This window comes from Manis javanica, chromosome 3 (genome assembly GCF_040802235.1).
Source record: "Manis javanica isolate MJ-LG chromosome 3, MJ_LKY, whole genome shotgun sequence".
Classification (NCBI taxonomy): Eukaryota; Metazoa; Chordata; class Mammalia; order Pholidota; family Manidae; genus Manis; species Manis javanica.
The window spans coordinates 517,729-531,240 of NC_133158.1; the positions used below are offsets into that span (position 1 = coordinate 517,729).

Sequence of the window (13,512 nt, forward strand, 5' to 3'; positions counted from 1 at the left end):
ACAAGATCCAAGAACTGTCCCCGTCACCAAAAGCTTTGACCTAGGATACTTATAAGAAAGTTAGTGAGGGTTGTGAATTATTATTTATAGTATTAAAATTCCTGTGTTTTATACCTAATAGATTACTAAGCTCTCTTAATAAAAGGAAGCCTAAAAGCATTAAATTGAGCTTTCTTAATAAAAAGAAATGTCTGCCAAGCTAAGAAGTTCTTAATGCCATGAAAACTACCTTAGGCATAGAATCTTTTCAATTTGTTAATTCAGTCAACATGCAGCATTTGCAAATTGTCTAATATAAGCACTAATCAAAGAAAAGTAGGGTTATTGGGCATTCCATCAAATTCCTCCCAGATACAGCATACTGGATTATCTAATAATGAAGTTACAACATTAAAATGTTATTGCACGTAACAGTTTTATCTGCTATTTTAGAAGGCACTTTAGGAAAAACGTGGAAGTGAATTTTACTTGGACCAAACAATACGGTAGTATTAGAAGGTACGTAACAGAAACTGACACACCGCGGACTGCCTGCTGGAGTGGCCGCACACTGCCACCCTGCCCTTGTCTTTCTCGCCAGATGCCATACGAAACCAATTGTTTGAGCTTCTTAACTCTTAGCTTCTGGATAAAAGGGAGTCACTCTGAGAATCAACAACCTAAATGAAAGTGCCTGGCAAAAAGTAAAGCCCATAGAATTATGGAATTATTAGAAGTGGGATCAGTAGCTTGTTAGACCAGAACTCATGCCTGCAGTCTTTATTTACCAACTCATATCTTAGTGACATTATACTTCAATAACTAAGACTCCAGCCAAAAGCCAGTCCATAAGGTATTAACGTAAAATGTTTATTAGTGTAATTTATTTAGCACAATGATAACATTAAAATGTTCCCATACAAACTGTTGAAGTGTAAAAAATCACAAAAAATATAAACTTAGGTGCATGAACTTATAAAATACTATTTTAAAACAAAATTCTACGTCTTCAACATTGGGCCAAAAAAAGAGGAGAAAGTAAGAGATTACATGTAAGAAACATCACATTTCAACACAATCACCTTCACTGGCTGCCTCACCAGGAGATACTGGGCCACTTGTGTGTGACCCTCACAGCAACACAGCATTTCATTACAGAAACGTTCAATTTATGCCTTTAAAAATGAAACATCCAAGTGAAACAGTGAGCTAACAATATAAACAAATTTTAGCTGGCTTTTAGTAGGAAATTTTAATTCCATACATTCAAAAAAAAACATATTTGGAAAAAACAAATTTCAAACAAAAACATAGTGAAATGGAAATAAAAGTGGAATAAATCAAAGCCAGTAATGAAGTGTGAGCACAAGCCTCTGATCACTGCAACAGGACAGTCGCGCCCCAGCTTCTCCAACACCTGTCACTCAGACAAGCTGCACAAACTGGTCAGACGTGATAGAAAAATGTCAAACATGATTTTCTAAAGTTAGCAGTACAAGTTTTGAAAAGTGCCCTGGTGTAAAAAAAAAATAATAATAACAAACAGAAAACCAAAACCTCTATTAAATACCTGCACACCAAAGGGAAAGAAAGAGCTATTTTACTGGAGGGGGAGCCCTCCTGCAGTCACTTTTTTTTTTTATCCACTGCTTCGAAGGGGAGCATAAGCACTTCCATCTATGTGCCTCCTAAGTCTCCCCTCAGAACCCACAGGAGGAATTCTTGGCAGAGAAACCCCCACATGTGGCCAGAAGAGGGGACACTTCCTAAATTCAAGAAATCACTGCAGGGATTCAGTTTAAATTTTCAAAATATTTTTCTAATGTTTCCATCTCAAAAGTTTTGCATCAGAGGATCTGAAAAATGTATATCTCAAAATCTTCCTCAGACATGGTGCCAACTATTTAATCTGAAACAATCAGTAGCCTGGTGATTATAAAAACCTGCAACATCAGTAAGAGGAAAAATGAGGAACAAGAATAAGAAAGTCTCACTGACACAATGCTCAGAATGACTACAAATGCTAGTGTTGGTGGCAAAGGCCCCAACACACAGTCTCCATGTGTGGTCCGCCACCCCTACCAGCATCTCCAGGGAGCACAGGGATGCCAGACACTGACCCTGAACCAGGCTGGGTCCAGCCAGATAACCACCTGAGAAGCTGGTTGTGGGTTGTCAACGTGTTACAATTTACTTTCATTCTCATGTTTCACAGAAAAAGTTATTTTATCTCAACCAACTTCCAAGAATTCCAACAACATAGGACTTCATTTTCCTTCACTTCTCAATTCTTATTTTGAAAGCTCTTGATCATGTTAAGAAAGTAACTTTGGTTATAAAATTCCATGAATAATAATATGGTCAAAATTTTGGGAGACTCTAAGCCTAGACAAATGGATCATAATTTCATAATAGAAACAACTTCAGCCTAACTTGCAAATAATAAAGGAGGATTTAATTTGAGGAAATACTTTTTAAAGTTTAATCAGAGCTACTCTAAATCAGAAAACTTTAAAATAGCTATCATTAATCAGATTTTAGTAAGGTGGAGAGAAACCTAGGTAGCCTGAAAGACTTATTGCCCTTCCCTAAAAGCAAGCTCAGAGAGGGAGGGAGAGGAGAAGGGAGGTGGGCTCATTGCAGTGCTGGCGGACACTATCCCTTTATGAAAGCACATTCCCATCTGGTGTTCCAATACCCTGATTCATGCTGAAGATCTGAAAACCAAATGCAAAAAAGCCAACTAAAAATGTTTAAAGAAAAGAAAAATGTGAGACTGAATTAAATGATAAAGTGAGTTTTAAAAGAGAATAAGAAACAAAAGACATTAGATGATCCTTATAAAACACTAAAATTTAAAAGAATTCATCTTGTAGTTTGTGCTCACAAAGGGAAAGGAGGTTCCATGAAGGCCTGCAGAGCACAAGGGGAAGCAGGTGGTTTGCTCAGGCATCAGCAGAAATAGGCCCCGAAGAACTACCCTCGGCTTCTTCTATATCGTGTCCAGGAAGGAAAAGCAAAGCTCTGCAAAATGCTGCAGGTCTTACAAGTGCAACGGTGCTTAGGAAAGATCACTGGTCTGGTGTTGCAGCAGCCCCAGTGTTGAGAGACACGCTAGGCTTCTAGGAGGAGAAGAACAGAAGGGAGGAGGAAGCAGGAAGGGGTAGGAGAGGGTGGAAAAGCGGGGGTCATTCATTAGTGCACAGCAGGTTCAACATTGGAAGGCACTCACAACCCTCTAGACGTGATCGGAGGGCCGGTCTGCTTTAAGGACTATAGTTAACATTCTGAAGGAAGCAGAAATGGGAATGTTCCAACGGCCTGACCTACACGCTCCCATGAGTGACGCCACATTAGAATGCAGTCACAGCATGCTCCAAACACATGCACGCTTTGCCCCTCCCTGCTCCTTCCCACCCCCAGTGAAACATGCACCTTTTCAGCAAAGCATCTGCTTTACCAGAGCCAAGAGGTCAAGGTCAGAATGTAAACATCTTCCCAGGGGCGCAACTGTATTTTAGTTGTTTGGAGACACCATATTCTCTGCCTCTAGGTGGAGAGGTCTCCAAAGGCAGAAAGACCTGCTCGCATGCCAGTGGGCAGTTCCTGAATCGCCACCAGAAAACTCAGTCTTGAAACGGTGAGGGCCAGGCGGCATGTGCCCCCTTCTTTTTTCCTGTACCACCCAGAGCTGCCACAGAGGGGAGAACGGCCACGTGAGGTCTGGGTCTCCCGTGACCACCGTGGCGTCCTGCTGGAGCTGTTTCCCTCCTGCAGGAGACAGCGGCCACCCTCAACTGCTCACCAGACTGACCCCCCCAGCCTCTCCTGCCCCTCACACTGCATCCTGGTCACTGAGTTTCCTCATTTTTTTAAAGTTCGTGCTCAAGCTGCTTCTCCTCTAATCAATCACAGGGATGTTTCTATAAATGTTTTCTTAATACCAAATTATATAGATGACTTTGCTTTTAAAGCACGCAGAGAAACAGCCAATACACATTTGACTGAGATTATCAAAGAAATATGAAAATTTCAGTTCACAAAACCTGAAGATAAGGTAGCACTTCTGGTTGTTTCTACCTTTTAAAGTAGAGCGTTCCAAATTTATGAGTTGCTAATAAAGATGTTAATGTCACTGGGTAAAACTAATATTCACAACAAACAGAACCTAGTCATCAATAAATCTGAGGTACAAAGACATATCCAACATTCCTAAAGGTCACAGAATATAAAGACCAAATTCGGGAAGAAGTGCTACTGCTAACAGAAGGCTTTCTGGAAGCCTTAGAAGCCGAGAAACCCTACAGAGGCTCACGGGAAGGCCTGTCAAGGCAGAGGTACACATATAAGAAGAGAAACACGGACCCGGCGTGCCTCTGGCTTCCTGCACTGCAGGAAGGGAAACTAAGGGTCACGCCCCAGTTAAGAGCTCTCTGCAGAGAGCAATGCACTTGCCCACAAGAAGCTCATTCATCTGGGTCAACAGTGCCAGCCTGCACAAACTGCAAATTAAGTGCAGTTATTCATAAAAACATAACAGGACTCTCCTATCAGCCACCTAAGAAAAGATTTACACAGTAACACCCCTGTGGGCCACGCCACTGCTCCGAGGATTCCACTCTCTACAAACATGCTGGGAGCAGGGGCTGGGGCTGGTTTTGAGGTAGAAACGCACCAGAGCTCAGGGCTAGCTGACAAAATACCAAAGCTCAGTAACGGGCTACAACTTCAAGTCAGAGACAAACTCCAACAGTCACATTTAAGAAAAAAAAGACTGAGGCAAAAGAGAAAAGGCAGAACTTTCCCCGTGTGATCCCAGGTCTCCTAACATTGTGGCCTGCAAAGCGAGCTCGGTGCAGTGGGTGCTCGGGGAGGAGCCCTGCCCCAAGGCTGCGGCGGCCCCAGGCCTCCAGGGCGACACTGACAGCGTCTCCGTCTCCGCACCTGCGAGCACATCGCTAAGACTGACCCAGCTCTGGTGGTACAGCCATGATGCCTACTCAAACGACATCAAAGGCAATTTACACTGCGCTTTCCACTGTTGGGAGACACTACGTGGCAGATGCCCTGGGTTGAAATACACCAAGAACAGTATGCCTACAAATGACTCACATGCGCCCACTAGCGCCCCCCTCAGAGGGGCTCACCAGGGTGTCTGCATGACCGCCTCGCCTGCACATCTGGGGGTCATGGGAACCACTCACCTGCAGCGTCACGCCCTCCCGGTCCGTGGTCACCGTTGGCTAGCACGGGTGGGTCAGAAGACGAAACGCCTGCAACAGCCACAAAGAGCAATTACCATGGTGACAGAGAGAAGATGACAGACAGGTCCAACACTGCCTGACTAGGACAATTGTTGTGATTCTTGACAGCATTAGCTTAAAGCAGATAAAAATCTGTCCAAAAATTAAAGATCCAGTAAAAGGAAACACAGAAAGAGGCCAAAACTGAGTCACTCATTTTTGTCATGCGCCAGCCCGGTCCAGCACCACTGCAGGAGAGCCCTCCCTGTCCCACAGCAGGCCAAGGTCTTCTCTGTTCTGTAAATTGTTAAGGATGGCCTCACATTCAGTGAATCCTTCGTAAGTACCACAGGTTCAGTACCTGTGATTCAAACCCAATGCTCCGAGGCACCACACCACTGGTCCTGTGCGTGAGGGTTACATGGGGGCCCAAGGAAATGAAGGCAAGCTGGCCACACTGAGGGAGAAACAGCTGCCCAGAGGAGGCGGCAGGCAGGACTCACAGGTCCTCCACCCGCAGAGACAGCCAGGGCGGCAAGCCTCCAAGCTGCAGTCGGCCTTGGGCCAGCACCCAGGCAGAGACTGAGCACACTGTCATGAGAGGCGGCTGGCTCACCAGGGCAGCGACACCAGAGGGCTGGCCACCCTCACAGCATGCCTGCTGGAGGAGACGCATCATGGAACCACTCGCCACAGACAGCAGCACCCAAGAGCTGAGGAAAACCACCACCAAAGACGTCACGTGCAGAGAGTGAACGTCACAGGGATACGATGCTCAACACGACAAACAGACTCAGAGAAAGAGAAACACCCACAAAGGCATCCTTCGACCATAGAACAGAAACAAGCCCCTCAACAAAGTCAATTGCCTAAATGACTAACAAATCCTCTAGGTTAGACAGCCTCCAATTCTTTGCTTCATCAAAATTGAAAGAGGTTATAATGCAGGTGTCGTCCAATAGGACACTGAAAATCATTTTTAGTGCCATCACTCCCCACCTCCTCCCAGACCCAGCACCGGTCAGTTCGCACTCCTGCACTTCTGCAGTGGCCGCCCCGACCAGCCCTGCTCGCCTGCGTCCCACGGCCCCTCAGCTGCGTCTCTTGGCACATGACCTCACCTCCCGGTCAGAAGAGGCCTCCACCCTGAGCCCTGCCCCTCCAGCATCCGCACCCAAGCTCCCCTGACCCGCACTGTGTGTGGGTCCCCACCCTCCCTCCCCTCCAAAGATAAGATCCTGGTTCTTGCTCCCACCCTGGAATAAGATCTCCGCTCGCCCTCTCCGATCTCACAGCTCTCTGCTCCCTCCCTTCTTTCCGCTCGAGGCGTCTTTCCCAGTGAACTGGGAACTCCTTGAGGCATCGTCCCACAGCTTTAGGACGCTGTCTCTCTCTCCTTCTCCCGTGTGTTTCATTTTGGGCACGTTGGCGTGCCTTCGAGTTCTCTGGTCCTGCTCCTCACTGCCTTGGGTCTGCTGATGAGCCCTTATATCTTCTTTAATATCTTCTCTGTTTCCAGCACCTCTGTTTGGCTCTTTCATACGGTTTCCATTTTTCCGCTTAAGTCCTAATTCAAAAGACGCCATACTGCCTGCCTTCACTGACACATTTTTTTTATGCACTACCACTGCATAAAATGAAAAGTATCTCAGCTAAACACACAGAAATGAAAACTACACAAATTTTTGTAAGCTAATTACATGTTCTGAGATACAAAGATACTCAAATTTACTTTTTCTAAAAATCTCTTCTCCCACAAAAGATTTCAGAGTCCCACAGCTGGCCAATGAATTTGGCAAAGAAAGGGAGCACCAGGAAGCTCACAGGGCACGTGTGCTGTGAGGAGGGCCACGGGGAGTGTACTCTGGGCAAACACGGGCTCCGGCTGGTCTCAGCACACACGTGCCCACCCAGTCAGGCCTGTGCCAGGCCCGCCCCCTGGCGGCCAATGCAGTCAGCGCCACAGAAGGCCCCAGTTGCTGGCACAAGATCACCGTTCTTTGCCGGCCGCCCTGAGACCCTTCCTCCTAGGTCTGTGATTCTCACTCAGACGTACATCCAAGACATCCCCCTGCAAAGGCTTGTTAACACAGCTGCTCAGCCCCATTCCCAGAGTTTCTGATTCCACGTGGGCCTGAGAACTGCATTCTGAACAAGCTCCCGAGTGATACTGATGCCACTGGTCCAAGGACCACACTTTGAGAACTACTCTCCTTGGTTAGAACCTTCAAGGGAACAAGCGCCGACCTCAGAAGCCTCCTGGACTTAGGGGAAGCATCCTCTCAGCCCCAACACACACAGAGCGCAGGAAAACTAGAGTGACCTGCCCACAAACTCACCGTGCTCCGTGCTCGTTCAAACAGCAAGTGAGCAGAGCGGCATAAGGAAGTGTTACTGCTTTGTCATTCATACGCGAGAAAGCCTCGTCTATCCCAGAAAATGGAGCCACATGGAGCTAATAGTGAACATTAGGAAGATGACATTTTGGAAGGACAAAAAAACCAAGTGGTACGTAGACCTGAAAAAGTATTTTGAGAATTGTTCCCCAAGGTGACAGGCATTTCAGAAGTAATGGGACACCACTTTCATGTCCAGGTATTTGGCTTTTTAGATGCTTCAAGAGAGCAATGCTAAGATAAAATACCTGTAGAAGCAAAACTCGACAGGGGTAAATGGGAAAGAATAAAGTTCATCAACAGAGAAGGGCCTAAAGACAATGACGGGCCCAGCAGCAGCCAGCATCCCTCGCACCTTCCCTGTGAAACCAAAATACCAGCCCACTGGGGCAGAAATGAGGAAAGGGCTTTGTGTAGGATCCGTTTCCAGGCCTCCGGCAGGAAGTGCACCTCAAGAAAAAAGTAACTTTTCCTACTTTGGGTGAAGTATTAAGGCAGTCTGATTTTCTAACTACTCATTTTCAGTTGAGGCCAGTTGGGGTCAGGGCATGAGAATTAAAAAAAACAAAGTCGTCTCTGTCCAAGCAGGTCTATTATGTGTGAACCATTCAGCTGCCCTTTCTGTATCTGGAGGCAGAAACTAGCTGATAAATTTCTGTGGTCGCCTGAAGTGAGACTGCTAAAAATCACATCAAAAGCACCACTGATAACTTTCTGAACCTCACCCAGTAACAAAATCCAAGGCATATAAAAATAACAAATCTAGGGCCTTTCCATTGCTTGTGAAGACGTATGCAGAAGAGAAAACATCTTAATTGGAATATTCTCCAGGCAAAATACAAACACAATACCCATCATTATCGTCAAAACCATCAGTTTGATAATCTACAAAAATTAGACTCACAGTAGAGAAGTCCCCATAACAGACAACTCATTCGCTGCACCAGATTTCTACAAGACCAAATAACCTCGTTGCCTTTCTTCAGTGTCTCCGACCAGCCACCTCTCCTCATACCGTCTACCCGTAGCCAAGCTTCCCTCAAACAAGGCAGTACTACTACCAACTTACATTGTAATTATAAACTTTATATTATTCTTTTTGAACAGGGTAATAAATGCATGTGTACAAAACCCAACTGGTCCAAAAGCATACAGAGTAAAAGTCCCCCTCCCAGCCCCACAGCCTGTCCAGCCAGTTCGCCACAGAGCGCCCAGCAACTACTGTCATCAGCTTCTACAGCAGCCTTCCTGCATCAACGCACTTTTAATTACAGGTTGCTCCATATTAAAAATATTAGGGAAAATTGAATGATTCTTCGTAAGCAAAATAGTTTCTAAAAAACTTGCCTCGATGGGGAGCCAAGATGGCGGCGTGAGTAGAGCAGTGGAAATCTCCTCCCAAAAACACATAGAGCTATGAAAATATAACAAAGAAAAATCTTCCTAAAATAGAGACCACAGGACACAGGACAACATCCAGACCACATCCACACCTGCAAGAACCCAGCGCCTTGTGAAGGGGGTAAGATACAAGCCCCAGCCCGGCGGGACCCGAGCGCCCCTCCCCCCGGCTCCCGGCGGGTGGAGAGAAACCGGAGCAGTTTTTTTTTTGGCGAGCGCTTTTTGGAAGCCTTAGAGGGACGGGCCCCCGTTGCTGGGGAGGCAGGGTGGCGGGACCGCTGAGGAGGTGCCTGGGAACGGCGCCGGAGGACAAACAATATCCCGCGTTTCTCCCTGCGAGACCTGGGGGCGGGTGCCTGAGACCAGTCCCTGAGGACGGAGGAGGTCACGCGTTTTTCCCCTTTTTTTTTTTTTTTTCTCTTTTGGGCGAGCGCTTTTTGGAAGCCTTGAAGGGACGGGGACCCCAGTGCTAGGGAGGCACGGTGGCGGGACTGGTGAGCAGTGGCTGGGACCGGCGCCTGAGGACAAAGATTATCCCCCGTTTTTCCCTGCGGGACCGGTGGGCGGGTGCCTGAGACCGGCACTTGAGGACAGAGGAAATCGCGCGTTTTTCCCCTTTTTTTTTTCTCTTTTCTGCGAGTGCTTTTTGGAAGCCTAAAAGGGACAGGGACCCCGGTGCTAGGGAGGCAGGGCGGCGGGACTGGTGAGCGGGTGCCTGGGACCGGCACCTGAGGACAAAGAATATCCCGCATTTTTCCCTGTGGGACCGGTGGGTGGGTGCCTGAGACCAGCACCTGAGGACGGAAGAAATCGCGCGTTTTTCCCCTTTTTTTTCTCTCTTTTTGCCGAGTGCTTTTTGGAAGCCTTGAAGGGACAGGGACCCCGGTGCTAGGGAGGCAGGGCGGCGGGACTGGTGAGCGGGTGCGTGGGACCAGTGCCTGAGGACAAAGAATATTGAGCGTTCCTTCCCTGCCGGACCGGTGGGTGGGTGCTTTTTGGAAGCCTTGAAAGGACAGGGACCCTGGTGCTAGGGAGACAGGGCAGCAGGACCAGTGAGCGGGTGCCTGGGACCGGCACCTGAGACCAAAAAAAAAAAAAATCGCTTGTTTGTTCCTTTTTTTTCCTTTTTTTTTTTTCTCTTTCTTTCTGTTCCCTCTCTCATTGTTGCTGTTGTTGTTTTGGTTTGGAGAGTGCTTTTTGGAAATCTTAAAGGGGCAGGACAGGTCACTTAGACCAGAAGCAGGGAATCTGGGGATCTCTGGGCACTCTAACCCCCTGGGCAGCAGGGAGCACAGAGGCCCCTTACGGAGATAAATAGTCTCCTGGCTGCTCCCCCTCCAACGGGGCTCCACCATTTTGGAGGAACAGCCCCAGCCAGGCCAAGCCCACAGCAACAGCGGAGATAAACCCCAAAGCAACTGGGCAGGAAGCAGAAGCCCTGTCTGCACACAGCTGCCCAGCACAAGCCACTAGAGGTCGCTATTCTCCCAGGAAAAGGCTACAAACCAACAAGAAGGGAAGCTCTTCCAGCGGTCACTTGTACCAGCTCTGCAAACTATCTCTATCACCATGAAAAGGCAAAACTACAGGCAGACAAAGATCACAGAGACAACACCTGAGAAGGAGACAGACCTAACTAGTCCTCCTGAAAAAGAATTCAAAATAAAAATCATGAACATGCTGACAGAGATGCAGAAAAAAATGCAAGAGCAATGGGATGAGATGCAGAGAAAAATGCAAGAGCAGTGGGATGAGATGCAGAGAAAAATGCAAGAGCAGTGGGATGAAGTCCGGAAGGAGATCACAGATGTCAGGAAAGAGATCACAGAAGTGAAACAATCCCTGGAAGGATTTATAAGCAGAATGGATAAGATGCAAGAGGCCATTGAAGGAATAGAAGCCAGAGAACAGGAACGTATAGAAGCTGACAGAGAGAGAGATAAAAGGATCTCCAGGAATGAAACAACACTAAGAGAAATATGTGACCAATACAAAAGGAAAAACATTCGTATTATAGGGATACCAGAAGAGGAAGAAAGAGGAAAAGGGATAGAAAGTGTCTTTGAAGAAATAATTGCTGAAAACTTCCCCAAACTGGGGGAGGAAATAATCGAACAGACCATGGAATTATACAGAACCCCCAACAGAAAGGATCCAAGGAGGACAACACCAAGACACATAATAATTAAAATGGCAAGGATCAAGGACAAGGAAAGAGTTTTAAAGGCAGCTAGAGAGAAAAAGGTCACCTATAAAGGAAAACCAATCAGGCTAACATCAGACTTCTCAACAGAAACCCTACAGGCCAGAAGAGAATGGCATGATATACTTAATGCAATGAAACAGAAGGGCCTTGAACCAAGGATACTGTATCCAGCACGACTATCATTTAAATATGATGGTGGGATCAAACAATTCCCAGACAAGCAAAAGCTGAGGGAATTTGCTTCCCACAAACCACCTCTACAGGGCATCCTACAGGGACTGCTCTAGATGGGAGCACCCCTAAAAAGAGCACAGAACAAAACACACAACATATGAAGAATGGAGGAGGAGGAATAAGAAGGGAGAGAAGAAAAGACTCTCCAGACAGTGTATATAACAGCTCAATAAGCGAGCTAAGTTAGGCAGTAAGATACTAAAGAAGCTAACCTTGAACCTTTGGTAACCACGAATCTAAAGCCTGCAATGGCAATAAATACATATCTTTCAATAGTCACCCTAAATGTAAATGGACTTAATGCACCAATCAAAAGACATAGAGTAATAGAATGGATAAAAAAGCAAGACCCATCTATATGCTGCTTACAAGAAACTCACCTTAAACCCAAAGATAAGCATAGACTAAAAGTCAAGGGATGGAAAAACATATTTCAGGCAAACAACAGTGAGAAGAAAGCAGGGGTTGCAGTACTAATATCAGACAAAATAGACTTCAAAACAAAGAAAGTAACAAGAGATAAAGAAGGCCACTACATAATGATAAAGGGCTTAGTCCAACAAGAGGATATAACCATTCTAAATATATATGCACCCAATACAGGAGCACCAGCATATGTGAAGCAAATACTAACAGAACTAAAGAGGGAAATAGACTGCAATGCATTCATTGTAGGAGACTTCAACACACCACTCACCCCAAAGGATAGATCCACCGGGCAGAAAATAAGTAAAGACACACAGGCACTGAACAACACACTAGAACAGATGGACCTAATAGACATCTATAGAACTTTACATCCAAAAGCAACAGGATATACATTCTTCTCAAGTGCACATGGAACATTCTCCAGAATAGACCACATACTAGCTCACAAAAAGAGCCTCAGTAAATTCCACAATATTGAAATTCTACCAACCAATTTTTCAGACCACAAAGGTATGAAAGTAGAAATAAATTCTACAAAGAAAACAAAAAGGCTCACAAACACATGGAGGCTTAACAACATGCTACTAAATAATCAATGGATCAATGAACAAATCAAAATAGAGATCAAGGAATATATAGAAACAAATGACAACAACAACACTAAGCCCCAACTTCTGTGGGATGCAGCGAAAGCAGTCTTAAGAGGAAAGTATATAGCAATCCAGGCACACTTGAAGAAGGAAGAACAATCCCAAATGAATAGTCTAACATCACAATTATTAAAACTGGAAAAAGAAGAACAAATGAGGCCTAAAGTCAGCAGAAGGAGGGACATAATAAAGATCAGAGAAGAAATAAACAAAATTGAGAAGAATAAAACAATAGCAAAAATCAACGAAACCAAGAGCTGGTTCTTTGAGAAAATAAACAAAATAGATAAGCCTCTAGCCCAACTTATTAAGAGAAAAAGAGAGTCAACACAAATCAACATAATCAGAAATGAGAATGGAAAAATCACGACAGACTCCACAGAAATACAAAGAATTATTAAAGACTACTATGAAAACCTATATGCCAACAAGCTGGAAAACCTAGAAGAAATGGACAACTTCCTAGAAAAATACAACCTCCCAAGACTGACCAAGGAAGAAACACAAAAGTTAAACAAACCAATTACAAGCAAAGAAATTGAAACAGTAATCAAAAAACTACCCAAGAACAAAACCCCGGGGCCGGACGGATTTACCTCGGAATTTTATCAGACACACAGAGAAGACATAATACCCATTCTCCTTAAAGTGTTCCACAAAATAGAAGAAGAGGGAATACTCCCAAACTCATTCTATGAAGCCAACATCACCCTAATACCAAAACCAGGCAAAGACCCCACCAAAAAAGAAAATTACAGACCAATATCCCTGATGAATGTAGATGCAAAAATACTCAATAAAATATTAGCAAACAGAATTCAACAGTATATCAAAAGGATCATACACCATGACCAAGTGGGGTTCATCCCAGGGATGCAAGGATGGTACAACATTCGAAAATCCATCAACATCATCCACCACATCAACAAAAAGAAAGACAAAAACCACATGATCATCTCCATAGATGCTGAAAA

The 13,512-nt window shown here is 45.3% G+C and overlaps 1 protein-coding gene across 18 annotated transcripts in view; it reads right to left on the reverse strand.

Annotated features, from left to right (window-relative positions):
* MAP4 (microtubule associated protein 4) overlaps positions 1-13,512 on the reverse strand; it is a 176,621-nt gene that overhangs the window by 82,363 nt on the left and 80,746 nt on the right. For 14 of the 18 annotated variants that reach the window (XM_073230519.1, XM_073230520.1, XM_073230522.1 and 11 more), the window contains exon 3: positions 5,184-5,252. The exons of the other annotated variants lie outside the window; for them this stretch is intronic. In XM_073230519.1, coding sequence (XP_073086620.1) covers positions 5,184-5,252 — 69 coding nt within the window. The remainder of the gene's footprint in view (positions 1-5,183; positions 5,253-13,512) is intronic. 18 annotated transcript variants of the gene reach the window in all.